At 35.1% G+C, this 25,451-nt stretch overlaps 5 protein-coding genes, 2 long non-coding RNA genes and 1 pseudogene across 11 annotated transcripts in view; 3 read left to right on the top strand and 5 right to left on the bottom strand.

Annotated features, from left to right (window-relative positions):
* Window positions 1–16,021, bottom strand: part of LOC110265597 — an 18,474-nt gene extending 2,453 nt beyond the window's left edge. The window contains exons 1-3 of the long non-coding RNA XR_002351757.1: window positions 15,926–16,021; window positions 13,823–13,828; window positions 5,926–5,928 (exon numbers count right to left, since the gene is read on the bottom strand). This is a non-coding gene — a long non-coding RNA (uncharacterized LOC110265597). The remainder of the gene's footprint in view (window positions 1–5,925; window positions 5,929–13,822; window positions 13,829–15,925) is intronic.
* LOC107612710 (protein indeterminate-domain 9) lies at window positions 1,181–2,624 on the top strand. Its single transcript, XM_016314423.2, has 2 exons — window positions 1,181–1,434; window positions 1,519–2,624. The coding sequence occupies exons 1-2, from the start codon at window positions 1,323–1,325 to the stop codon at window positions 2,367–2,369; spliced, it is 963 nt and encodes a 320-aa protein (XP_016169909.1). The 5' UTR covers window positions 1,181–1,322; the 3' UTR covers window positions 2,370–2,624.
* Window positions 2,350–4,573, bottom strand: LOC107612711 (fasciclin-like arabinogalactan protein 12). The gene is made up of 2 exons (XM_016314426.2): window positions 3,611–4,573; window positions 2,350–3,446 (listed from the first exon to the last, which is right to left on the bottom strand). The coding sequence occupies exon 1, from the start codon at window positions 4,464–4,466 to the stop codon at window positions 3,654–3,656; it is 813 nt and encodes a 270-aa protein (XP_016169912.1). The 5' UTR covers window positions 4,467–4,573; the 3' UTR covers window positions 2,350–3,446; window positions 3,611–3,653.
* Window positions 4,850–5,927, bottom strand: LOC107612714 (annotated as a pseudogene).
* On the bottom strand, window positions 6,107–7,448 carry LOC107612712 (fasciclin-like arabinogalactan protein 11). Its single transcript, XM_016314427.2, has one exon. The coding sequence runs from the start codon at window positions 7,277–7,279 to the stop codon at window positions 6,482–6,484; it is 798 nt and encodes a 265-aa protein (XP_016169913.1). The 5' UTR covers window positions 7,280–7,448; the 3' UTR covers window positions 6,107–6,481.
* Window positions 8,663–21,238, top strand: LOC107612715 (ATP-dependent RNA helicase glh-2-like). Of its 5 annotated transcripts, none has more exons than XM_021108611.1 (5): window positions 8,663–8,989; window positions 9,175–9,251; window positions 9,636–9,763; window positions 9,991–10,049; window positions 10,721–12,938. In XM_021108611.1, exon 5 carries the CDS (start codon window positions 11,387–11,389, stop codon window positions 12,824–12,826), a length of 1,440 nt encoding a protein of 479 aa, XP_020964270.1. In that variant the 5' UTR covers window positions 8,663–8,989; window positions 9,175–9,251; window positions 9,636–9,763; window positions 9,991–10,049; window positions 10,721–11,386; the 3' UTR covers window positions 12,827–12,938. The 5 variants fall into 5 exon arrangements, with proteins under 5 accessions (XP_020964270.1, XP_020964269.1, XP_020964271.1 ...); XM_021108614.1 differs by lacking the exon at window positions 9,636–9,763 and adding an exon at window positions 20,271–20,295 and having other exon boundaries at window positions 8,665–8,989; window positions 10,721–12,176; XM_021108613.1 differs by lacking the exon at window positions 9,636–9,763 and adding an exon at window positions 21,087–21,238 and having other exon boundaries at window positions 8,666–8,989; window positions 10,721–12,176.
* On the top strand, window positions 13,663–16,572 carry LOC110265596. Its single transcript, XR_002351756.1, has 3 exons — window positions 13,663–14,090; window positions 15,257–16,286; window positions 16,386–16,572. It is a non-coding gene; the product is annotated as an uncharacterized LOC110265596 (long non-coding RNA).
* LOC107614395 (fasciclin-like arabinogalactan protein 12) lies at window positions 23,865–24,897 on the bottom strand. The gene has a single exon (XM_016316606.2). It carries the CDS (start codon window positions 24,835–24,837, stop codon window positions 24,100–24,102), a length of 738 nt encoding a protein of 245 aa, XP_016172092.1. The 5' UTR covers window positions 24,838–24,897; the 3' UTR covers window positions 23,865–24,099.

Consider the following 25,451-nt stretch of genomic DNA (forward strand, 5'->3'; position numbering starts at 1 on the left):
TCCGTATGTATCTGCCTATATCAATCTCATCCCCAAAACACCCTTTTATATTCTCACTAATTTGATGAAGTTTTGGTTCTTAAAAGGAAAACTATTTTGCATAGTCATATTTATGGTTTTATTTGATGTTTTAATTATTATGCCTCTTTTAAATTTTGACTTATATAAGCTCTTTTATACTTTAAATAAGCGCTTCTTTTTTTTCTATTTTTTTATTTAGAATATATATCTCAACTTTAGTATTGTCATGAATATTAGGAAAACCATCAAATAATTACTTTTTCTAGAATTTGAACTTTGAAAATCTTATTGAGTCGTATGCTCGTTTTTCTTAATTAGTGATATCTGATCTCAAATAAATTGAGTATTTTGATAAATTAAAGTAATTGGTCGCATTAGAAAAGCATGTGTAGATAAGAATGCATGTTGTATAATACATATATATTTGATAAAAGTTAACTAGGTAGACTAAAATTTTTCAAGAATAAAAATGTCACAAATTTTTAAATAGGTTTAATTTGCATGTACTAATTAAAGAATGTTGCAAGTAGTTAATTGCTAGATAAAGTAGCAATACGGCATATAACAATCTACAAATAGAAATATTAAAAGTTTAGTAAAATTAAAATATTAATTAACATCTAAAAATAGTGATTGCATCCGAAACTTTTTTTTTTTCTCTACAAAACAAAGACTATACTTGAAATCAAAGTTGAAATAATAATGAATATTATATATGTGCATATGCTTTGGCTGCTTTGTCTAAAAGAAGAGTAGATTAAGATGGAACTAGGCTAGTAGGCATAGTAGCTGGTTTGATGGATTTAGTTGGTAGATTTACGTAGTTACTTAATCAACTTGCTAATACCATATGCACCGTGAAAGTGAGTGACACAGACACAAAAGCGGTCCACCTCTTTTTGATAAGAAGAAATCCACACTGGCGAACCAAAATTTCATTTATTAATTATTATTATTAGATTATATGAATAAGTATTATTCTCTTCTTGTCTCTCTTCATCACCATAAAATTAAACTAAGCCAACACACAACACTTGTGCAGTTGTGCTAGCTAGCTGCCACCGCGATTCACATGTTGTAATATATGTACCAATTTCAATTGTTTTTTTATTATTAATTTTCAGACATGTATGCATATAAATACACTACACCTTTTCTTTCTTGTCTTCATGTTAAAGCAGCAGTGTTAAGCATATGAAAATTTAGATTTTACCTTTTTGCTTTCTTGTTTTGTTTTAGAATTCTGGGTCATGCATCTCATGCTTATTCAAACCAAGCAATAAAAGCATATTTCATGAACGATGATGATGTCCTTTTCATCATCAACATCAGCAGTGGCTCCTTCCAGTTACCGAAACCCTAATTCAATTCCAGCAGCAGTGAAGAGAAAGCGAAGTCAACCAGGAAGACCAGGCAAGAAATTAAAGAATACCTAATATAGCTTGAAATCTGTTATTATATATATGAATTGATGAATTGATGAATTGAAGCATGCAGATCCAGAGGCAGAAGTAATAGCTCTATCGCCAAAATCGCTGATGGCGACGAACCGTTTCGTATGTGAGATATGCAAGAAAGGGTTCCAGAGGGAGCAGAACCTGCAGCTGCACCGGCGAGGGCACAACCTGCCGTGGAAGCTTCGGCAGAGGGAGAAGGAGGAGGTGGTGCGGAAGAAGGTGTACGTGTGTCCGGAGAAGAGCTGCGTCCACCACGAGAGTTGTCGTGCGCTGGGGGACTTGACGGGGATAAAGAAACACTACAGCAGAAAGCACGGCGAGAAGAAGCTGAAATGCGAAAAGTGTTCCAAGAAATACGCTGTTCACTCTGATTGGAAGGCTCATACCAAGATCTGTGGCACCAGAGAGTATCGTTGTCACTGTGGCACTCTCTTCTCCAGGAAGGACAGCTTCCTCACTCACAGATCTTTTTGTCAAGCCTTGCCTCAACCAATCAATTCTCAATTTCATACTGCTTCTTCCATGGCACCACCATCACTACCACTATGGCTTGACCAAACAATCAACCAAGACAACAAACTCGGAGACTTGTTCTACTCATCATCATCATCATCCACACTCATGTCGGCCACTGCGTTGTTGCAGAAAGCTACACAAATGGAATCTACTCCTATCGCTTCTAACAACGACAATAATGCCTTTGTTGGATTCATGCTCAGCTCTTCGTCTCAGTTCTCCTCCTTCAATAACGATTCAAACTTGATGCAACACCCACTTGGGTTGACCAGAGACTTTCTTGGCGTTGGGGTCACCACCAGGTTCATGAATAATCCAATGGGATCCCTCGTCGACCTCCAAACCAATCCTCTTCATCATCAAGAATATATGTAGGTGAGGTTAATTGTATGATACATAGATATAATAATGATAATAAAAAGAACAAGTTAAGTTAATTAAGTAGCTAAGTTAATGATGATAGATGGGTCACGGAGGCATAGCATTGAGATCAGATGAGATATGACAGGATCCATCTCGTGAACCAAGTGGGGGCCAACCCATATTTGGAACCACTATCTATAATAATATTCCCTCAGCTCTTTCAATTATTATTTTTGGTAGTAGCAATAGCACTACACTAGTAATCTAGTATCTGTGACTCTCATCCTGCCTAAACATGATGATACAATGCAATGGAAGTACATGTACGACGTACAACAACTTTACAGCGTCCTATATATATGCTGTGTTGATCAGTGCTGACTGTGACATACTTTTAGTTCTTTTCAGTTCTTTAGAGGCCGTGAACCTCTACTTCTATCTATATCATCCATCCTCAAATCAAAAATTGGATATTGCTTTAGCTTCTTCAAATCCAATCTCTATTATTTCTTCAATGCATTACAAACATTATCCAACAATTTTGAAACACTTGATGATAAACACTGATAAGCAATTTAAGCCACGTTGAGGAATTAGCTATTTTAGGGTTTAGATCTTTTCTTCCCCTCTTCGTTCCTGAATTAAAATGTTGAGAATAGGTTGACAGATTCTTGGTTAGGTATAATTTGGTGAGTGTGCCTAAAAATGAAACTAATAAGTATATTGAAAAAGTAGTATCATAGATCTGTATAATATATTGTTTTGATCAGCGGTGTTAACCAACAATATTTAAAAATACTGATGAATAGTTTATACTTTATAGACCTAGCTATCTATTATTTGTTTGGGGAATTTTTTGATGTATATGGAAGTTGTGCTTATTTTGTTTAAATGTAGAAATAGAGCAAAGTAAGATTGACCTTTTTTTTTAAAGTATATAAATAAAATTTAGACACCATAAAAAATACTTATTTTTCACTCAAACAAGATCTGTGTTTATATTACCATGGATTTACTTTTATATACGGATTCAAGATTTTCTCATTAGAAAAGCACGTAGTAACAAAAAACATATCACAACGCTCCATTTTAAACAAGAGTTATGCTATGTTTACACCAAAATCAGCTATCAGTATAAAATATATGTTGGAATATAAATACATATTAAAAATAAATTAAATTATACATGTATTTATACACAAATATATTGATGCCTATTTTCAGTGATTTTGGTGTACAAATAACATTTTTTAATAAACAATGTGTAAACACAGCTTCATTTACATGTTATATAGTTTATGCTGCCAATATTATTAGCATGACCATAAACACAACGGAAACCTCTCTATTTTTCGTAGCTGCAGACGTCTTAGATGGAACAACCTGGGTCGACGACGGTTCCGAATTGTCGTCCAACGGCTTCTCCTTATCAGGTTTCGGCGCCTTCGCTACCTCGACTGCCGGTGCCGGCGCCAGAGTAGGCGCCGGCGCGGCGGCAATCTTGGTGGGGAAGAAGTCTGATGGGAGAAGCACCTTAGCAACTTTATATATTGCAAGATGGTTATCCGTGTATATGATCCCATTGATGGTGGTGTTAACTTCACCCGTTGAAATGTTGACACTTCCACCATAACTGATCACGTTCAGTTCAACTTTCCCTTGTTTAGCACCGGCTAGTGTTCTAACAGGGTTAGTTAAGGTATCAAAGCTGGAGCTGGAGACGAAGTCAGGGAGAACATGGAACTGAACGAGCTCAAGCTTTTGCGTATTCGAAAGCATGTTGAGGAACCCTGGTTTGAGTTGGGAGAAGGCGGCGTCCTCCGGGGCGAAAATGGTTAGGCCACCGGATTTAATGGTTATGAGCTGTGAGGTGAGTTGGTTGATCAATTGTGTGGTTTTCATGAGCCTGATGAATGTGTTGAAGGATCCGCCTCTTGTTAGGATTCCAAGGATGTCCACGGCGGAGGTTGGTGGTGGGGGTTTCGATTGTTGTGGCGGTGCACCCATTGGTGAGAGAGCAGCTAAGGTGGTAGAACACATGAGGGAAGATATTAGTACTAGTGCTAATGGGTTTGATAAGAGTGATTGCTTCATGTTTATTATGTTCATGTTAATATTGAATGATTATTGATGGGGCAAATTATATATAGTAGGGGCTGCAGGTAATTACGTATGTGATTTGTGAGACTAAATGCTGTTATTTGCTTGGGAGGAAGATTAAGGTAAGGTACTGCGATGCATCAGAACAATATATGTGATTGAGTAAGGTTTCTTATTATGATAGATGGAGCATTTGAGAAAATAAAACACTCACTCAGACAGTGATTGACACATATATATCCTCCTCAATTAATTCCTCAACTTACATGTATATAGACGGAGCACCTTAGCTTGCAAATTAAATGACATTTTCATATATAACATACATGCATCTAACTCACAAGCACAATATATAGTATCAGATCCGAATAACATACTCCAACCGCAAAATATTATATATAACTCCTAATACCCACCCATATTTATATTAATTTGCTGATTAAGTTCAACTCTAGTACTAATTAGACTAATTATAATATAAGTAAAGGCACCACAAGATTACCAAGGTGATTGTTCCAGCAGTATAATAATAATCCTGATTTGTCTCGTTGATAGGTTCAGGAGCTGGTGTGTTTTCCTTATCAGATTTAGGAGCAGGAGCTGAAGCTGGAGCAGTGGAGGATACAAAGGAATACGAAGGAATCAAGACCTTGTCCACACGATATATAGCAAATTAGCAACCTTGTTATCAGAATAAACCTCTCCGGTGACTGTAGCATTCACCACCCCGGTTGAAATGTTGACACTGATCATCTTACCATGTTTTGTCACTCTCAGCAGAAGCCTTTTGGTGCCTTTACCTGCCAATGTTTCCAGAGTTGCTCAGAGAACTAAAGCCTGATGAGCTTGAAACACACTCGGGTAGGATGTGGAATTGCAAGAGCTTTATCTTCTGAGAAGGCATTGTCATCTGCTGCAAGGATTGTTAGGCCATTACTACTCTTTGCTGCTATGAGCTCTTTGTTGATGCTCTTCATGATCTCTGTTATTTTCAGCAGCATGGTTAGGACTATGAATGTTTTTTCCTTTTCAAGGATTCTGGTTATGTCATCTAGGGTTGAGTCACAGCAATCTGGAGCCTGAGGCGATGGTGCTGATGCAGGTGCCTGTGCCATTGTGACTGAAGAATTCAAGGAAGAAATCAAGAGGCCTAGAAGTAGTGACAAGGAAAATAGAGCTTGCTTCATCTTCTACTTAATTATTGGTAATGAAGGCTTTTAATCTGGTGTTTTAGAAAGAAGATTTAAATGATATTTGATTATATAGAAGGCCAAAGAAATGATAGAAATTTGGGGTAGGTGGAATATTAGTACTGCCGTTTATTCCAAACCTTAACCTATGCTTTAGATCACATAAATAGGAATAGATATTAGATTCAAACATGTACAGTAGAATAGATTAACATTACTATTTTTGATATGTTAGTACAAGGAATATGGTTTGAGTATGGGAGCAACAATTAATACACAAGCTCCAAAGAAGTACTGAATAAACTCTAAGAACATGGATGATGATTAATACAGATCAAGTTAGTAGAGACTTAGAGAAGAGATTGAATTTAATTTCCCTTTTTCCATGCTTGCATTCTTAGTATTTCTCTGCAATTATCCATAAATATGGCTTTTAAAAGGTCTTAAAAGACTTCCAGATAAGTAACTACCATTAAAAGGGTTTAGGATTTACACTGATGTATCATATTATATTATATTGAAGTTTCTAGAAGAAATAAAACACAGAAGTCCAAACCCCTTAAACTGGCCCAAGCTGAAGAGTTTCCTGCCTTAATATCACATTTTGCCGAACTTATGGTGAACAGGTTTTGCGAAATTTAATATCAAATTAATCAAAGCATATCAGACATTTTACTAACAAAAAGTTGAAAAGAATAAATCAGACAGCAATGCATACTCTTGACATTTCAGAAAGTGAGAAAGAGAAAACTAAGCAAAATTTAAAAGAATCAAGAAAAGAAGAGTTCTTCACAAGTGAAGCAACCAAATGGATGATGATCATCTTCAAGTCCATCATATCATTGCTACTACAACAAAACCAACAGCAATAGACATCAATGCAGTTCCTTGAATGCTAAGTAAGCTCAATGCAGCAGACTTATCCTGATTCTCTTGATCTTCAGCAGAAGACTTCTTATCAGCAATGGGTGACTCTGCCTCGACCGGAGCCGGAGCAGGAGCCTTAGACTTCACAAAGAAATCCAAAGGAAGCAAAACCTTGTTGACACGGTATATGGCCAGATTGGTATCAGAGTAAACAAGTCCATCGATTGTGGCATTGACGACCCCAGTTGAAATGTTGACACTGTTACCATATGCCATCACATTCAATGGAAGCTTTGTGGGATCCTCACCAGCCACTGTTTGAACAGGATTGCTGAGAGAATCAAAGTTTGAGCTTGAAACATATTGAGGTAAGATGTGGAACTGCAAGAGCTCTATCTTCTGGCCTTGGTTGAGCGAGTTCAAGAACCCTGCCTTGAGTTGCGCGAAGGCGTTGTCGTCCGGGGCAAAGATTGTTAGGCCACCACTCTTTGCTGTCATCAGCTGTGAGTTGATGTTGCTCATTATCTCTGTGCTTTTCAGCAGCCTTGTTAGAACCCTGAATGTTTTCGCCTTCTTGAGGATTCTGCCTATGTCATCTGGTGCTGAGTCAGAGGAATCTGGAGAATCTGGTAATGCAGGGACTAATGGTTTTGATGATGTTGGGGATGAAGCTTTTGGAGATGGAGCTGTTGCTGAATTGGTGCAAGAATAGAAGGTAACAAACATGAGTAGAAGGAGGGAACAGGACAGCTGAACTTGCTTCATTTTTTCTATAGTTGGTAGTCAAAAGCTGAAAGTGAATCAATTTGCTTTCATTCTTGTGCAAGTATGTAAAGGACATGAATTTTTCTTGTGATGTATGGTCCATTAAAAAGGGTTTATTATGTAGAGGCTAAGGAAATTAATGATAGGTAATTGATTCAGGGTATAACTCTTCTGTCAAGAAGATAAAAGGATCTTTCATCTTATTATTATTTTTTTAATTTAATTTTATGCCAAACTTTGATGGATATATTCTAGATTATTGCATAGTTCTGATAATGATGAGTTGTGAATTATGGATTTAGTAATATTTTGTATGTTACATCTTAGTACAAAGTACGAGCGAGCCTTGTACCTAAAGAATATATACAAAATCTTAGGCTAGTTATTCTACAGTTCTGAATTATTATTATTATTATTATTATTATTAATAAATTATACAGTTATTTTTCACTTTCAAACAATTTTAATATTTAAGTTTAACTAAGTATTTTATATTCACGCAGTTATTTTTTTTGGTTTCTTCTTCTCTCTCGGGTTGTTGTTGTTGCTTCTTCTACTTCTTTATCCCTTTTTTTTTTCTTTTTTTTCTTCTTTATCCTTGATACTACTTCTTTTTCTTCTCTTCTTCACTTTCTGTCGTCACCAACACCACCTCCTCCTCCTATTTATCCTTCTTTTCACATTGAAATTTCTTCTCCTCCTTCCTTTTCATCTTTCTCCTCCATCATCATGATTATCATCATGATCATCATCGTTATCATCATTGTCATCTTATTCTAATACATATCGTCGTTATCGTTATCGTTGTTATTTTTTAATTTAATTTTCGGTTCATTCTGAATATAATTTCGGTTCATTTCTGAGTGAATTAAGATGCATTTGATATCGTTGTTATGCACAATTCAAAACTCTTCCTCCTTATTTTCTACTACTTCTTATTTTTTCTTTTTTTTTCTTATCCATCGTCTTCTTCTTATTTCATTTTGTTATATTTTTTCTTATTTCACTCTCTTGGGAGAAATAAAACTAAAAAAAAAAAAATCAAACAAAAAAATAAAAATAAAAAAACTCCTCAAAACTACTCATCATGTTCTTCTTCTTATTGTTTTGTTCATCTAATCAAACAAAGAAGAAGAAACACATAATGCTACAAAATCACTTGATGGATTTTGATGCATTTTTATTCATGATTCAATTTTATTTGTGTGCTTGTTTTTTAACTGAGTTTTTGTGTCACAATAATTAAATAATTTCGATTCATTTTAGATTTAAATAAGGTACACTTTGTATGTACTTATTTTGTAATAACCGAGAGTGTGAGGGAAAAAAAAGAAAAAGAAAAGAAAGAGAGGTTGAGAACACGTGGGGGGCACATGCCCCCACTTAAAAATTTTCTTTCTCTCTTCTCATCTTCTTCGACACTCCCCCTCCCCCTCTGTTCTCCTTCCCTTTCATTTTCTTTCAAAAAAATCAAAATGTAAAACCCTCATTTCTCTTCTCTTACCAACTAGATTTCTTCATCTCTTCTCCTTGCAACCAACCACTCAATATCATCAAATTCACCTTCATCATCTTGCTTCCTTTTTCTTCTCTATTCTATCTCCATTTATTCAAATCTCATTTTCTCAAAATCTCCAAATCAGAAAATTTCAACTTAATGAGTGAAGGAAGCATTCAACTTTGAGTCCCGGTTATTATTGAGGCTTCAAGGTAACTCTTTGACTCAATAATTAGCCATATCTCTAATTTTTGTCATCTCTATATTTATGGGTATATATAAATCCGAATTAGGGTTATTAGGGGTTAGAAAATTTGGGGCTTTTGTCAAGGTGAGTAAGATTATGTTAATTGACAATATTAGTAGCTCACAAATATCATTATTGTCATATTTCTAGAGTTGTAGAATTATTGGACATCATTGGGTAGCTCGTTGACGCGCTCAGAGTTGCTTCCGGTTCTTTGGAATCAAGTTGTGAGTGGATATTATATCTATAATTGTTTTTAAATATATTATTATCAATATCTATGTTGAATCATTAATTTTGGAGTTTGAAAATATTTTATTATTGTGATTTCTGAATTTTTGAAAATAAATATTGATTTGTGAAACTTACAATTTTATAAAAATACACACGAGACGATATTTATATATTTTGTAAAGTATAAATGTTTTCTTATTTGACCTTATGTAAATTTTAGTTAAATTTTAGTATGCAATCCTATATATATTGATTTGCTATGGAATTTAGTAGTATGTTATAAGCACTAGAGATTTTTATAAGTGATTTGGTTTGGATTGGTTTGGGAGACTCTGACTAGAAAATCGTAGTTAACGGCGGTTATGACGTTAACCTAGATGCATCTGGCTCAGACCTCAGCTAGCAGGGGCGTTGCTAGCCTAACGTGTAGGCCACACGTTGGATCTGTTATACCGTACGGGCACACTAGAGGAAAGGCCTACCCTTAGAGGTGGAGCCGCCCTAGGTGTGTAATATTTGATTTGATTTGACTTCTGGAATGAGAACTCCCATTTTAGTTCATCCGCTTAACTATTTATCTAATGTTTGTATAATTAATTAATATGAATTTCTCATCTCTGAAAAGAAATATAATTTTCAAGGTAAACTCTGTATTGTCTCGTGTGGGTTATAGATGTAATGTTTACTCACTGAGTTGCAAAACTCACCCTATTATATTCCCATATTTTTCAGATACAGGAGTTATTCCAGGTTCCATTCCACCTGCCCCTCAGTAGATCTTAGTCATTTTGGTGAGCCCTTCTTCTTTCCAAGGGCTAAGTAATTATGTAATGGAACCTTTGCTCAAAATCTAGATTATGTCAATGCTCCATATGTCACAGGCAGGATCCTCGTGTGAGTTATGTTATTTTGAATCTTGAACTGTTTAGGTAGTGATTATGATTTGGTTATGTAAGACTTATGGTTTTAACTATATACTCTAGTTATCAACTTGATATATATATATGATGCGTATTTTGGATATATTTGGTTGTGGATATAATTTGGAGTATGTTGTTGTTGTTGTCTTGGAAATGGAGGTTTATTATTAATACAGGGAGTTAATATTTATGTTGGTAAGGTCCTAGAAACAGAGGAGATTCTGTCCGTTTTTCTGAAAATTTGGTCGTTTGGCTTGCTGAGGGACTTGTCCCTTGAGCGCCAGTCATGGCTTGGTTCGGGTCGTGACAAAGTGGTATCAGAGCCTTAGGTTTTCCTGTGTAATATGGAGCAAGTGTCCTTTAGTAAGATCACAATTGTGCAAATGGAAGCCGGCCCATTTTCACAAAGTGTGATGTTACTAGAGGCCTATAGGAAGTTTTCCTCAATCTTTTGGTCTCATAATTCTTTCTGTCTGTCCTATTGTCTTCGAACTCTATATACATATGTCGTTGGTGATTCAATCGCTCTACTTACTCGATAGGTGGAAGATGCCACCTAAGAAAAGACGTGGTGGAACTGTTGGTGCTCCTGATACTGCTGAATCCAATAGGGCAGTTTCTCCGCCACTTGGAGCGCTTCGACAAAGGCCAAGGAGCCAAAGGATAGCTGATAGGCGCAAAGGAGAGATACCCCGCGAGAGAGTTCAAGAGAACCCCGCAGTAAGAGAGGCTCAACCGGACTTAGCAGCTGAATTGAGGGGAATGAATCAAACTCTTAATGCGGTGTTACATGTTCTAACAAATCAAAATAGGGTGAAGCGAGACTTCCTAATGCGCCAAATCCTCAGCCTCATAGGGTTCATCAATTGTTTGGGGATCAAGAGCCGCCAATTGAAAAGTATTTGAAGTTGAATTCGTCCACTTTCAATGGAGATTCATTGGATGAAGATCCACAACAATATCTAGAGGATGCAAAGAAAGCTATTCGAGCTCTCAAGTGCACCAAAGAATGGGCTGTTGAGTTAGTATCCTACAACTTGCGTGGTTCAGCAAGATATTGGTATGAGTCTCTTCTTGAGAGCAAAGAAGTAGCTGGACTTCCTCCTCCTTCTTGGGAAGAGTTTACTGAAGAGTTTCTTGCTCGATTTTATCCAGCTAACAAGCAAGCAGAAGATGCAATTGCCTTTGAAAGATTAAGGCAAGAGAATATGACAGTGACTGAGTATGCTAAGGAGTTTACTAGACTTTCTAAGAGTGCTCCGTACTTGGTGAATTCAAAAGAGATGAAAGTTCGTCGTTTCGTTCGTGGATTGGCAGAACCTATGTTCACTACTCTTATGCCTGAAGTCGGACGTATGTCTTTTAAGGATGTCCTAAACTCTGCCTATGGAATTGAAGCTGGGATAGCGGAGAGAAATGCTTTTAAGGATGTTGGTAAGAAGCCCAAGATGAAGGGACAATTTTCTGGTGGATCTAGTTTAGGAGGATTTCAGTTTCATCATGGTCAAACTAATCAGCAAGGTTATTCGGGGTATCGAGCTCGTCCTCAAGCATCTTTTGGTGGGGTTGCTTCTTCTGGATCTGCTCCCATGAGTGTTTCGAATCCCAGATATTTTGTTAAGAGCACCTCTCAATCTAGTGCACAGGATTCAAATCAGACAAGGCCAGCTCAGCCCTATTGTCTTCAGTGTGGAAGTTACCATTCCGGTATATGTTTCAAGGCTACTGGTGCATGTTTTGGTTGTGGTCAATCTGGTCATCTTAGGAAGGATTGTCCAAATCCTAGAGGAGGCTTTGCTCCAGGTATTGCACGTCCTACAATACCAATGCCATCATCTTCAGCTATGTCTATTGGAAATTCTTCTGGTCCTAGTGGCAGAGGAGCAGGTGGCAAAGGTCAGACCTATAACAGAGGAGGGAGCCAAAGAGGAAGAGGTCAGGCACGTGTGCATGCCTTAACACGTCAAGATGCTCAAGCTTCTCATGCTGTGGTGGCAGGTACTTTACAAGTTTGTTCTTTAGATGCTCGAGTGTTATTTGATACGGGTTCTCATTATTCATATGTATCTCCACATCTTGCATCTCGTTTCGATAAACAACCTGAACTGTTATCCCACCCATTTCATGTTGGCACTCCGCTTGGAGTCTCCACGATGGTTCGAGTCGTATTTCGGTCTTGTGTTGTTAGAATTAATACCGTTGAAACCTTAGCTGATTTGATCTTTTTAGAACCAATGGAAGATATTGATGTCATCTTAGGCATGGATTGGTTAGCAGCTTGTCATGCTGATGTGGGCTGTTACTCCAAAACTGTGAAGTTTGACATACCGGGTATCTCACCTTTTGTTTTTAAGGGTGATGACTGTCCCACTTTAGCTAGCATCATCTCATCTATGAGTGCTATGCAATTGATGGATAAGGAAAACCAAGGATTTCTGGCAGTTGTTAGAGATGTTGATGCCGAAGTGCCTAGTCTTGATCAGGTTCCTATTGTTAGAGAATTCCCTGACGTGTTCCCTGATGAGCTACCGGGGATGCCGCCTGACCGTGAAGTTGAGTTTTCCATAGAATTGGCTCCGGGAGTCCAACCTGTGTCCATTCCTCCCTATCGTATGGCTCCAACTGAGTTACGAGAATTAAAATTTTAATTGGAAGATATGCTAGAGAAAGGATTCATTCGTCCTAGCACTTCTCCGTGGGGAGCTCCTGTTCTATTCGTAAAGAAGAAGGATGGAACGATGCGACTATGTGTGGATTATCGTCAGCTCCTTTTTCCTAAAATAACCTTACTTATATATAACTTATAAAAGAGTACACTTTTTGTTTCTAAAACTCTAAACAAAAATATCCATACTATAAACAAAAAAATAAATAGAAAATTGATAAAAAATAAAAACTTAACAAAGAATACTAATAATGATATTAAAAAATTATTTGTTTGTAAAACATAACCATGAAAAAAATTCAAGAACTTTGACGATTGTTTCTAGTATCTCTTATTACAAATGAGATTAAATGACAAAACTGACAAAAAAAATAAAATTTTCAATTAATTTTTCAATTTAACAATTGAACGCAAACGCTAAACGCAAAAAGCTATAATTTATTGCTTCTGATGAACGGGAGTTAAAATCCAGAATCATGTTTGTGTTTAGAGAAAAAAAAAATTGCCAAATAAAAAATTATAGTGTTCAAAAAGATTGAACGAGCTTCTTGTGTTTCTAATGCTAAACCAAACACATCCTAAATATTTTAAAAACTGAACTAAACTGCTTTTTCATATAACAATTGAAAAAAATGCTTAGTTTTAATATTATTACAGTAAAATTAAATACCAGTTTTATTTGATTTAACAAACTAATTTTTATAAAAGAAAAAAAATGAGCATTAATACATACAAAGATAGTTACTAAAAAAGAACCTACGTAGTTGTTTCAAAACCACCTCTTTACTCTGAGCCAAAAAGCCAAATTTTATTCCAACGCGCCTTTTGGTTTCAATTTTTATCTCCTTTGCCTTCACTCACTCACACTGCTCTCCTTCCTGTGACCACCATCAATCTTCCGGGTCGCACTCCAGCCAACCTCCGCCCTTGCAAATCAGGCGACCTCTACCCTCTCTCGTTCTTCACGCTCACAGATTACAGAGCCCTAACTCGCTCACCTGCTCTGCCTTGTGGCCGCCGCGGCACTACTGATCTTCCGGGTCGCACTCCAGCCAACCTCCGACCTCGCAACTCAGGCGACCACCACCCTCGTGGTTCGCGTTCACAGGTAATAGCTCTCACCCGCTCACACTGCTCTGCCTCGTGCATGTGGCCGCCTCCTCCGGTCTCGGACCTCGCACCGCCACCAGCCTCTAATCCTTGCCCCTTTGCGTCTTTGTGCGATCTCTGTCAAGTCCCAATTTTTTGTGAGTAGTGATGTGATTCTTGTTTGTTTCTTTGTCAATTTGTTTGTTAATGATGGTTCTCGTTATCAGACTATGGCTTGGAGTTTTATCAATGGCCCTTTGGTCTTTCTAAGGATAAAATTAGAGTCCTATTAAAAAATTTAGGGTTTGTTCTTAACTCTTTGGATATGAATAATACTCTCTTCTGTTTTGCATCTATTGGATGTCTTTTATTTCATTCTTGTTTCTCCTTTTCTATCACCATCTTAGTCATTATTTCCATTCGTATATACATTCTTTTAAATCTTTCACCATTTAAATTCTTTTTCTTGTTTATATTTACACTTTTTGCAGTAACATTTCATTGTCTTCATTTTAGTATTCATCACAATTTTAGTCATTATTTGTTCATTCTAAAATTTTTCATATGTATGAAAGTTTAGCAAGGTCAAATTGGATTAATTAAATTTAGAATTATATATATGGAGTCTGAATGCGAATGGTTGAATAATTGGGGGAAAGATGGTAACATTAGCCGCATTAAGCCATAACCCAGGGCAATAGTGAAAAAACCCATAACAATCACAATGCATATCACAAAAATGGAAATACCCACAATTAAAATTATTATAATTGTGACAATATATTTACAGTCGTAACACAGCTACAATTTGAATTAGAATTGTGAATTTTATCAATGATGTCAGAATTATGTTTGTTTAACAGTGAACACCATGTTTGAATCATGGATTCAATGACACGCCTCACATTAATAAGCTTGCTGTGAAATAGTTGTAATTCAAATGCATGGAGTAGATGTATATTGTGGTGTGGTGTAGTGTGGATCAAGATCATAGCAACAGGAAATATTCTTTTTTTATTAATTAACTTTAATTACCATATAATTTTAGTATATTCAATTATTCATCATTTATTGTAATTTTGTTGCCAAATTAAGCTGAAGTAATCAACAATGTTAAACCAGACATATACTTATCATTTGTTATCTTACGGATTTTTAAAGTAGATCACTATTCATATCTTCTAAAGGTATGTGCACAATAAGACTTATATATACATGAATATGAGTGTATAAATTAATATTATCTATGGAATCCAAATTCAAGAATTACTAATTTTCATTATTAGCTAGCATTATATTCTCTGAATGCTTAGTTTTCATGTAGTCAATCGGCGCTCAATCCTCACCATGAATAATACAAGGTAACTATTTCTTCCCTCTGTTTCTCTGTTCTTATGATAAGGGCCATTATTTTGGTTCCCTGGCTGTGAATCTGTTCCTGTGTTGCAGATGTGAAAATAAAAGTTTAAATTTTGGCATATTAAATTTAGGAATATGTTAGGATCCAATATTTTTACCGAAAAAAAAAACTGAGAGAATTGACTTGTTGTGAATCTGTTCTTGTGAATCTATTCCTGTGTTGCAGATTGTGTATCATCAAGTTTAATTGTGCTTGCTTTGAAAATAATATATATCACAACACAACTTTCTCTCCAAATTCAACTGTCTTCTTTTTTCTTTTTTTATTTTTCCCTCAATAACCGCTGGTGCTTGTATTACTATGCTAAAAACAAGAATATCTTCAAGTTAAATTTAAGTGTCAGCATTATTGTTTGCCATGTATGTAAGCTTGTAACCATAGTTTCTATGTGTATATATAAATCATGTGGGATAGAGAAAATAGAAAGAAAGAAATGGTGAATAGTTTGCTCTGAAATTAAAGAATCTTGTTTAATTAGTACTCATCTAGCATTTTGTATTTTGTTGCTTTGGGTTTAGAGTCAGTTAACCTTCTCTAATTTGATTGCATTTATTTTGTTTTGTGTCATGTGACTTGAGCAAATTGGTAACAGAGCAGAACGCCTTAGGGTTAAATCAGATATATGTTTATATTCAAGTACTGATATTGAGGTGGAAATATGGATTTTCTCTGATTAATTTGGCTGCTAGCATTCTTTAAGCTATATTATTTTCTGTTTTATACATGGATTTTTATAGAAGTTATTGTCTGGGTCCTATTAAGCGATTATTTCATGTAATAGCCTTAACTTGCGAGAACTGTATGGTGAAGTCTAGATACTTGTATGCTTTTTTTATCTTAATTTAGTTTTCAGGATATATTGAAGAAAGCTCAGCTTTTTTCCCCTCATGCTATGGTTGTTGATTCAACACAAACTCTTAATCCTATTAACACTGTTAATAGTTTTCCTTCATCTCTATTAACACTTTTCTTTTTCTATCATTCGCCAATGTCTTTGAATTTAATATTTTGTTTTGATTTATGTATTCTCTAGTGGTCAGAGCAAAAGGTTAAGTTGAATGATGCTGAGCACAAGTTAAAAGATCAAGGACGTCAACTAAAGGTTCAACAGAAAAGAATTGGTTCTACTAAAAAGACAATTCATGCTTTGTATAAAAGGTTGAATCTCCCACTTCCTTCAACTTTGTCTGATCCTGCAGAAGATGAGCTTGGGACAGGCTCTAATGATGATGAGGATGATAACATAAGTGATTGATGTCAAGAGTATATGTTTTTTCTAATTTAGATTAAGGAATTTTTAGGTGAATTAGTTAGTACATTTTATTATATTCATGATATTTGACCTTTTTAAAGGCTTTCTTTGTTTTAGTTTAAGTATTTTTTTCTTATTTTAGTTTGATTACATTTATGGATAAAAGTATTTTAATAATAAATATTTTTTTAACTCTTTTATGGTAATTAACTTTTTTATGATTTTATTATATGTTTATAATTTCGATGATGTAATATGAAAAAAATGATTATGATGCTCTTAATATAGAAAGTAGATCGAATACAATTTATTTTCTAAAATATTTATATATTAAATAGCAAATTATTTTGTATGAAAATTGTTTAAAATATTATATTAAATTTGTAGAAAATTTGTGCGAAAATAATTTTTTATTTTGTCTGAAATTTAATTGAAAAGAAATATTTGATTTGTCTAAAATTTGTTTGAAAAAAATTTGTTATATTTGACGAAATTCGTTAGAAATTTGTCTGAAATAAAGTATATTTTTTGTTTGAAATTTGTCTAAAAATTAATATTTTTATGTTTGAAATTTGTCTGAAATACGTTATTTTTATGTTGGCTAATCTGTCTGAAATTCGTCTAAAATATATTATAATAGTTAGAAATCTAGCAGATAAATGCCTATTCGAAATCTGTCACAAAATCGTCTGAAAAAAATTTCGGACGAAATTTTAGACAAAATTTAAATTAGCAACAAGGCTTTTTGGGACAAAAAAATTTCGTCCCAATTTTGTTTGAAAGAAAAAATTTGTCTCTAATTTGTTCGAAATTTATTTCAATTTCGTCTCAAAATTCGTCCGAAAAAGCCCTATTTCTAGTAGTGATTAAGGCCTACTATAATGACAGAAATTCGTAGCTTTCTAGGGTTGGCCGGCTACTATCGGCGATTCATCAAGGACTTCTCGAGAATTTCGGCACCATTAACCAAGTTAACTCAGAAGAATGTGAAGTTTCAATGGTCAGAAGCTTGGGAGGGAAGTTTTCAAACACTTAAGTCTTGTCTAACCTCAGCACCAGTTCTTGTTTTACCTTCTGGGTCTGGGGGATTCTCAGTCTTTTGTGATGCATCTCGGATAGGACTTGGTTGTGTATTAATGCAGCATGGCCGCGTCATTGACTATGCCTCGCGACAACTCAAGAAGCATGAGCAGAATTATCCAACTCATGACCTGGAAATGGCAGCGGTCATCTTTGCTTTAAAGATTTGGAGACACTACCTTTATGGTGAGACCTGTGAAATCTATACGGATCACAAGAGTTTGAAGTATATATTTCAACAGAAGGATTTAAATTTGAGGCAACAGAGATGGATGGAGTTGCTAAAAGATTATGATTGTACCATTTTGTATCATCCTGGAAAGGCCAATGTTGTAGCAGATGCCCTCAGTAGAAAATCTATGGGTAGCTTAGCCCATATCACTCTTGGAAGGAGACCAATTGTTGAAGAAGTCCATCAATTGGAGGCCGGTGAAATTCAATTTGACCTTGGAGAATCAGGAGTTTTCTTAGCACATGTTCGAGCTCAATCTTCCCTAATAGAACAGATCAAGGTTGCACAAGGTGATGATCCGAAACTAAGAAAGCTTATGGAAGATGTTCGCAATGGGAGGAACTCAGACTTTTCTCTTGATCAAGATGTTTTGCGTTGTGGTCAACGCTTATGTGTGCCAGATAACCCCGACTTGAAGAAAGTTATTTTGGAAGAGGCTCACAATTCTAAGTATACCGTTCATCCAGGCTCCAATAAGATGTATCAAGATTTGAAACAATTGTTTTGGTGGGAAGGCATGAAGAAAGACATAGGAGTTTTTATTTCTCATTGCTTAACTTGCCAACAAGTTAAAGCTGAACATCAAAGACCTGCTGGGTTATTACAACAGATTGAGATACCTGAATGGAAGTGGGAAAGGATTACAATGAATTTTGTAACAGGTTTACCTCGTAGTTTTAAAGGTTTTGATTCAATTTGGGTAATTGTGGATAGAATGACGAAGTCAGCTCACTTTCTTCCGGTGAAAACAACTTTCAGTGCAGCTCGGTATGCTCAACTTTATGTTGATGAGATAGTTAAGCTACATGGAATTCCAGTGTCCATTATTTCAGATCGTGGGCCCCAGTTCACCTCTCATTTTTGGAAATCTTTTCAAAAAGCGTTAGGAACTCGTCTAGATCTTAGCACAGCTTTTCACCCTCAAACCGATGGGCAATCAGAGAGGACGATCCAGATATTGGAAGACATGTTAAGGTGTTGTGTTCTAGATTTTGGTGGGAATTGGGACAGCTATCTACCTTTGATCGAGTTCTCTTATAATAATAGTTATCAAGCCAGCATTCAAATGGCACCATTTGAGGCTCTTTATGGGAGAAGATGCAGGTCACCTATTGGGTGGTTTGAGGTTGGTGAGGTTAAGCTTTTGGGGCCAAATTTGGTACAAGATGCCGTTGAGAAGGTTCGCATAATAAGAGAACGTTTATTAGCAGCTCAGAGTAGGCAGAAGGCTTATGTTGATAACAGAAGGTGTAACTTAGAGTTTTCAGTGGGTGATCAGGTATTTCTGAGAGTGTCGCCTATGAAGGGAGTGATGAGGTTTGGGAAAAGAGGCAAGCTTAGTTCTCGATACATTGGTCCATTTGAGATACTGGACAGAATAGGTGCAGTTGCTTACCGCTTGGCATTGCCGCCTGAGTTGTCTATGATTCATCCAGTCTTTCATGTATCAATGTTGCGCAAATACCTTCCCGACCCATCTCATGTGCTTGCACCACAAGCCATAGAGCTAAACGAAGATTTATCATTTGAAGAGGAACCGGTGGCTATAATAGATCGCCAAGTAAAGAAACTACGTTCTAAAGAGATAGCATCTGTGAAATTTGTTTGGAAGAATCATTCGGTAGAAGAAGCAACTTGGGAAGTGGAGGACGCTATGCGTGACAAATATCCGTATTTGTTTGAGTCTAAAGGTAACTATCACACTTATCATAGTTTATTGGTTTGAAATTCGGGGACCGAATTTCTTAAGGGGGAGAGAATGTAATAACCGAGAGTGTGAGGGAAAAAAAAAGAAAGAAAAGAAAGAGAGGTTGAGAACACGTGGGGGGCACATGCCCCCACTTAAAAATTTTCTTTCTCTCTTCTCATCTTCTTCGACACTCCCCCTCCCCCTCTGTTCTCCTTCCCTTTCATTTTCTTTCAAAAAAATCAAAATGTAAAACCCTCATTTCTCTTCTCTTACCAACTAGATTTCTTCATCTCTTCTCCTTGCAACCAACCACTCAATATCATCAAATTCACCTTCATCATCTTGCTTCCTTTTTCTTCTCTATTCTATCTCCATTTATTCAAATCTCATTTTCTCAAAATCTCCAAATCAGAAAATTTTAACTTAATGAGTGAAGGAAGCATTCAACTTTGAGTCCCAGTTATTATTGAGGCTTCAAGGTAACTCTTTGACTCAATAATTAGCCATATCTCCAATTTTTGTCATCTCTATATTTATGGGTATATATAAATCCGAATTAGGGTTATTAGGGGTTAGAAAATTTGGGGCTTTTGTCAAGGTGAGTAAGATTATGTTAATTGACAATATTAGTAGCTCACAAATATCATTATTGTCATATTTCTAGAGTTGTAGAATTATTGGACATCATTGGATAGCTCGTTGACGCGCTCAGAGTTGCTTCCGGTTCTTTGGAATCAAGTTGTGAGTGAATATTATATCTATAATTGTTTTTAAATATATTATTATCAATATCTATGTTGAATCATTAATTTTGGAGTTTGAAAATATTTTATTATTGTGATTTCTGAATTTTTGAAAATAAATATTAATTTGTGAAACTTACAATTTTATAAAAATACACACGAGACGATATTTATATATTTTGTAAAGTATAAATGTTTTCTTATTTGACCTTATGTAAATTTTAGTTAAATTTTAGTATGCAATCCTATATATATTGATTTGCTATGGAATTTAGTAGTATGTTATAAGCACTAGAGATTTTTATAAGTGATTTAGTTTGGATTGGTTTGGGAGACTCTGACTAGAAAACCGTAGTTAACGGCAGTTATGACGTTAACCTAGATGCATCTGACTCAGACCTCAGCTAGCAGGGGCGTTGCTAGCCTAACGTGTAGGCCACACGTTGGATCTGTTATACCGTACGGGCACACTAGAGGAAAGGGCTACCCTTAGAGGTGGAGCCGCCCTAGGTGTGTAATATTTGATTTGATTTGACTTCTAGAATGAGAACTCCCATTTCAGTTCATCCGCTTAACTATTTATCTAATGTTTGTATAATTAATTAATATGAATTTCTCATCTCTGAAAAGAAATATAATTTTCAAGGTAAACTCTGTATTGTCTCGTGTGGGTTATAGATGTAATGTTTGCTCACTGAGTTACAAAACTCACCCTATTATATTCCCATGTTTTTCAGATACAGGAGTCATTTCAGGTTCCATTCCACCTGCCCCTCAGTAGATCTTAGTCATTTTGGTGAGCCCTTCTTCTTTTCAAGGGCTAAGTAATTATGTAATGGAACCTTTGCTCAAAATCTAGATTATGTCAATGCTCCATATGTCACAGGCAGGATCCGTGTATATTTATGTTGGTAAGGTTCTAGAAACAGAGGAGATTCTGTCCGTTTTTCTGAAAATTTGGTCGTTTGGCTTGCTGAGGGACTTGTCCCTTGAGCGCCAGTCATGGCTTGGTTCGGGTCGTGACATATTTTGAAACGAGTTTACATTCTGAATTTAATTTTCGATTCATTCTGAATATAATTTCGATTTATTTTTGAGTGAATTAAGGTGCATTTAGTCTCGTTCTGCACATTTCAAAACTATTCCTCCTCACCTTCTACTACTTCTTCTTCTTTTTTATTTTTTCTTCTTCATCTTCTTCTTCTTATTTAATTTTGTTATATTTATTCTTGTTTTATTTTCTTGAGAGAAATAAAATAAAAAAAAAATCAAACAAAAAAAAATAAGAATAAAAAATTCCTCAAAATTCTTCGTCATGTTCTTTTTCTTCTTGTCTTATTCATCTAATCAAACAAGAAGAAAAAAAAATACATAATACTGCAAATTCACTTGATGAATTTGGATGCATTTTTGTTCATGATTCAATTTTGTTTGTGTGCTTGTTTTCGAACTGAGTTTATATGTCGCAATCATTAAATAATTTCGATTCATTTTAGATTTAAATAAGATGCACTTGGTCTGTGCTTGTTTTGAAACAGTTACATTCTGAATTTAATTTTCAGTTCATTCTGAATATAATTTCGGTTTATTTCTAAGTAAATTAAGGTGCATTTGGTCTAGTTGTTCTGCACAATTCAAAATTCTTCCTCCTTACCTTCTACTGCTTCTTCTTCTTTTTTATTTTTTTCCTTCTTCATCTTCTTCTTATTTCATTTTGTTATAATTCTTCTTGTTTCATTCTCTTGAGAGAAATAAAACAAAAAAAAAGAAGAAAAATCAAACAAAAAACGAAAAAATAAGAATAAAAAAATTCTCAAAACTCTTCATCATGTTCTTCTTCTTCTTGTCTTGTTCATCTAATCAAACAAAGAAGAAAAAAAAACACATAATGCTGCAAACTCACTGATGAATTTGGATACATTTTTGTTCATAATTTAATTTTATTTGTGTACTTATTTTCGAACTGAGTTTATATGTCGCAATTATTAAGTAATTTCGCTTCATTTTGGATTTAAATAAGATGCATTTGGTCTGTGTTTGTTTTGAAACGAGTTTACATTCTGAATTTAATTGTCGGTTCATTTTGGATGTAATTTCGGTTTATTTCTGAATGAATTAAGGTGCATTTGATCTCGTTGTTCTGCACAATTTAAAACTCTTCCTCCTTACATCCTCTTTTGGGAGGAATAAAATCAAGAAAAAGAAAAAAAAATCAAACAAAAGAGAAGAAACAAGAATAAAAAACTCCTCAAAACTCCTCACCATGTTCTTCTTGTTTTGTTCATCTTCTCCTTCTTGTTTTTCTTTTTTATAATTCTTCTTATTTTGCCCTTTTAACAATAATAAAATCATGAAAAAATCAAGCAAAGAAGAAGAAATACTGCTGCAAAATCACTTGATGGATTTGGATGTATTTTTATTTATGATTCAATTTTATTTGTGTGCTTGTTTTCGAACGCAATCATTAAGTAATTTTGGTTCATTATAAATTTAAATAAGGTGTACTTGGTCTATGCTTGTTTTTAAACGAGTTTGTTTGTGTATCGTCATCATTAAATAATTTCGGTTCATTTAGAATTTAATTTTCGGTTCATTCTGGATGTATTTTCGGTTCATTTTTGAGTGAATTAAAGTGCATTTGATTTCGTTATTCTGTACAATTCAAAATACATAATGCTGCAAAATCTCCAAGGAGATGAGGAAGAAAAGAAAAAAAAATGCAACAACAATAGCAACAACAAAAGAATGACGATGAGAAAAAAACACGTGAAGAAGAAGAAACGCAAAGAAGAAAGAACGTGAAGAAGGAGGAGAAGGAACGCGAAGAAGAGGAAAAAGACAATAACAACAATAATGTACTCTAACGGTATAATTTTACTCTTTTAATAAAAGTGGTTTTTGTTGTTGTTGAATTTACTTAATTGAATTTGGATAATAATAATGCTTGGATGTATAGTACATCTGGAAATTATGTATGTTCAGTAACCTGTATTTATGTACCTTGCTTAAAAATAATTCAATATTGTAGAAATGATGGGGAGACAAAAAGTAGTTTATTAATTAATTATAAAATTAGTGAATAGTAATAAAATGTTTTAGGTGATGGAATTTGTTAACTGTAATGCCACTTTCATTTGCTTGGAAGTGCAGGAAAAGATGTGATGTCAAAATATATAGAGTGCTGACTGATAAAAATGCACATTTTTTAAATTATTATCTTTTTTCTTTTTATTTTCTTTGGTGTTGTGTTGCAGTTTTTGACAACATGGCAATTTTTTATGGTAAATATAATGCTCTCTCTCCTGGTACATTTATGTTTTGAGTGGTTTCAATGTGGTCTCATAGTGACAATTTCTTTTATAGCTCACAAAGTAAAAGTTAGTTATGTTGTGCTACCAATTTGCAAGAGATAGTACCAAATAAATCAAGATCTAAGTTTTGGCAAATTTTAGAAACATGAATGCTTGATCAAGTATCTGCTATACATAGTGAAATAGTTATATATTAAAATAATATAATAGAGAAGCATTCTGTCTCATGATCTCTATATTGAAAATTCTTTGATTACAGTTTGCAAGAGTGCACAAACAAAATGAGAAAAAATAAAACAAAACCCTTCAAAAATCGAATTACAATTTCTTCACCACAAACCGATCGTTGAATTCGTGAAAGAAGACAGAAAAAGGAAAAACAAAAAAAAACAGAAGAAACAATGAAGCACAACATTGGAGCAAACTCCCATCATGATTGTCACAATGATGAAACTGCAACAAGAAAAAATGTTAGCAGCAACAACATGACTCCACGTTTGTTCGCAGAAGAAGCATCGGCAGAAGAAGCAGGACCGTCAGCATCAGATTTCTTCTTAGAATCCTTAGGCTTCTCTTCCGGAGAGGGTGCCGGCGGCGGTGGCCTCTTAGGAAGAAAGAAATCCTTAGGAAGAAGCACCTTATCAACCTGATAAACCGCAAGCTGGTGATCAGAATAAACACTACCACCAAGCGTGGCGTTAACAATGCCGGTTGTCAAGTTGACTTGGTTCCCGGAACTTGTTATGTTGAGTGCCATCCTCTCAGGATCGTCACCGGCTTGCGTCCTCACAGGGTTGCTGAGAGTGTCGAAGTTAGTGATCGCAACGAAAGATGGCAGAACATGGAACTGGATGAGCTCGTTCTTCTGTTGATCGTTGAGAGAATTGAGGAACCCTGGTTTGAGGCTCTGAAACGCGTTGTCGTTTGGTGCAAAGAGTGTGATGCCGTTGTTTGAGTTTAAGAGCTGAGCGTTCATCTGCGTGGAAACTTGTGTGGTTGTCAGAAGACGGATTAGGGTTGTGAATCCTCCGGCTTTCTTCAGGATTCTTATGATATCTGTGGGCGCGGACGACGGTGCCGGTGCTGGTGCCGTTGCTGCCGAAATAGTGGTGGTGGAAGAGAACAACAAGATCAGAACAAGTGAGAAGGAGTAGAAGAATTTCATTATTCTCACCATTTTTTCTTTGTGTGTGTGTTGGTGAGAGTGAGGGGTGGGAGGGAGTCAAATTTATTGAGGACTCAATGGGGTTTATGTATGTCAAAACATGCATATGTATGTGCATGTTAATAATGATGATCATATTCAAAGGTTATAATGAGTGAGACACTTGGCTTCATTGCTCAAAACAAAAGTTATTTAATTAATATCATTATTAGCAATGCTTTTTTTTCCAGTGTATATCTATTATTATAAGCAAAATTTGAATTCTTAATACTTATTTAAGCGAACAAGTAAAATATATAAAACATATATATTTATGAGATGTTTATTTGGAATATACAACAAACCATATTGGTTCCTTTTATTCTTTTTTTTTTACTTTTCTTTTAATTTAAATTGAAAGAAATTTAGTCACCAAAAAAAATTGAAAGAAATTTTCTTATGAAAAAGACTTTTTTTAATAAAAAATAAAGTTCATTTTTAAAAAACATTAAAAAAAATTGAAATGGACTTTTTTGAAACATTGAAAAAAGTTCGAACCTGATTATCCCTAAATCTAATCCGATGTGAGTTTTTTTATTTTGATGCCGTAATCGAATAAGAATTTAGAATAAATAAAAAAGAGGTTC

The sequence above is a fragment of the Arachis ipaensis genome, chromosome B08, assembly GCF_000816755.2.
Source record: "Arachis ipaensis cultivar K30076 chromosome B08, Araip1.1, whole genome shotgun sequence".
NCBI classification, from domain to species: domain Eukaryota; kingdom Viridiplantae; phylum Streptophyta; class Magnoliopsida; order Fabales; family Fabaceae; genus Arachis; species Arachis ipaensis.